Consider the following 2,345-nt stretch of genomic DNA (forward strand, 5'->3'; position numbering starts at 1 on the left):
CAGGTGAAAAGGAGGAACCCAGACCCAGACCAGTGGTCATTCCATATGTTGAGGGAGTATCAGAGAAACTGAGACGTTTATTTTCTAAACATAATGTCCCAGTGGCTTTTAAACCCCAAAATACATTATGGCAAAGACTGGTTCATCCCAAAGATCCAGTCCCCCGGCACAAACAGAGCAATGTTGTGTATGCTGTTCAGTGTCAGGAGGGCTGTGATCAGTCCTACATTGGGGAAACAAAACGGCCACTGGCCAAAAGGATGGCCCAGCACAGAAGATCAACATCATCAGGCCAGGACTCTGCGGTCTGCGCTCGTCTCCAGGCCAGCGGTCACTCTTTCAGGGATGGGGGTGTTCGCATCCTGGACAGAGAGGAGCGATGGTTTGAGAGAGGAGTAAAGGAGGCCATCTTTGTGAATCATCCATCATTAAACAGGGGTGGAGGCCTCCGGGTTCAACTGTCCCCCTCTTACAATGCTGTGATTGCTAGTATCACTCAGCCCTCTGTGAACAGTAAAAAGCCATCAGTGTGCTAATGATCCATTGTTAGGCTGATGGTCCTTCTTGAGCATGTGATCCGCTGGTTTTGGTTGTCAGCAGCAAAGCTGGTTGATCCACTCTGAGACGGTGCTATTTAAGAGACTGAGCTGAATACAGCTCCTCAGACTGAGGAAGTCTCTCGGATGAGAGACGAAACGTTTTGTTGTGGACCGTTACCACGTCGTGTTCAAGACAGCTGAGACATCACCCTCAGTATAAAAGATTTATTTGACAAACAGGGTTACAGGTATTCAGAGACAAATAATTACATTTGTAAAATATATGCATATATTTGGAGCATTAAAAGAACGAACCGTCTCGGTCTGGTCTTCCCCGGAAATGCTCGCTGGGCGTGTGTCATTTCCGGCTTTTATCAAAGTTTGAGAAGGCTAGCTCTTCTGATTGGTTTAGCCCTTCGGCTGCCATGGTTACTGGTCTAGCCCGCCCCCTGAAGGACGTTAGGTTCTACATTCCAGAGATAAGAAGTTTATGTCTTACTGAAATCGGTTCTTTATTTTAGCTCTGTCTCAGTTTAACTTGATTATACCTTAGTGATACCAAATGATCTTGAGTTAAAGTTATTTTCTTTCTAGGAATATTAATAACTATTAATTATTAACTAACTCATGTTTAGGTGTTCTTAATTGATCCCTCTGACTTATAGAGAACCTGAGGGATTTTATTTAGTCAATCTACATTGTCTAAATTAAAGAAATGTGTTCTAGCTTTATTCTGCTATCTGGCATGATTTGATTGCTTGTAATATATCAAATGTGAACTTGTAAAATTATCATTAGCTGATATAAGATTATATGTAAAGGTAAAATAGTTAGAATTAATAAACATTTTCTATAAATATAGTTCAACCCTGGAAGAAAGACACACACACACACACACTTTGTATAACATGACATTTGACTGCTTGATAGGAAATATAAAAAGGTATAAAAATATGAAATCCAACAGTTTCTACATTTTTTGTTTATTTTTCTTTGTTTCGTTTTTTTGAATGTCCAGAGGACCAGATTTAACTTTTTTAGATTTTTCTACCTGGATTATTGAGCATGCATCAGGATACAGTCCATTTACCATTTACCGTTCAACTCCAAAACTTGCGCTCGTGGCCAACTGGACGGACTTCAGTCCAAGCAGGTCTCTCAGAGCCTCTGATGTTTTTAATACAGAGGGGCTCCGTTGCCAGGCAACACAGCTCTGGCTCCTTTAAAAGATCATCCACTTGCGCACCTCTCCTGATAGCTGGGCGCATGAGAGCAGTGTGAGCACCAGACGGCTTTCAGCTTTCTGACACACGCGCGCTATGGACTAAAGTGCTGGAGAGAAGAAGCAAGTGTGTGCACCCTCCAGACAGCTTGTGTCTCTGACCTACTTTAAAAACATTTTATTATTTTTACTTTTGTTTTTATTTATTTGGACTGAAAGCAGCAGCTCGTACACCATGAAGAACTTTGTCTGCCTGTCGGTCTTCATGTGTCTCTGCGTCCTCACTCAAGTGTTCTGTGAGGACACGGAGCCAAAGGAAGGACTGGAGTTCTGGACCAGCAGGAACCAGATCCAGGACCCCGCGGTGAGATCTGCTTTTCTCCTTCTTCTGTCTGAAAAGATTCAAGAGCAAAACAAAAACAGAAAAATCTAATCAAGTTATAGATTTCTAATATTTCAGTCATCTGAGAAGAACCATACTTTTCCATAAACAACTGTATGTATACATACATACACACACACATATAAATATACACACATAAATATATATATATATATATATATATATATATATATATATATAT

The 2,345-nt window shown here is 40.9% G+C and overlaps 1 protein-coding gene across 2 annotated transcripts in view; it reads left to right on the forward strand.

The window, feature by feature from the left end:
- Positions 1-1,798: 1,798 nt before the first annotated feature.
- tac1 (tachykinin precursor 1) overlaps positions 1,799-2,345 on the forward strand; it is a 3,677-nt gene continuing 3,130 nt past the window's right edge. The window contains exons 1-2 of one of the 2 annotated variants that reach the window (XM_037692901.1): positions 1,799-1,888; positions 1,984-2,125. In XM_037692901.1, the coding sequence (XP_037548829.1) occupies positions 1,997-2,125 (129 nt within the window). In that variant the 5' untranslated portion in view covers positions 1,799-1,888; positions 1,984-1,996. Of the gene's footprint in view, positions 2,126-2,345 lie in introns of both variants that reach the window. The other variant, XM_037692900.1, reaches the window with a different exon arrangement.

The sequence above is a fragment of the Nematolebias whitei genome, chromosome 19 (assembly GCF_014905685.2).
Source record: "Nematolebias whitei isolate Nwh7 chromosome 19, NemWhi1, whole genome shotgun sequence".
In the NCBI taxonomy this organism is placed as follows: domain Eukaryota; kingdom Metazoa; phylum Chordata; class Actinopteri; order Cyprinodontiformes; family Rivulidae; genus Nematolebias; species Nematolebias whitei.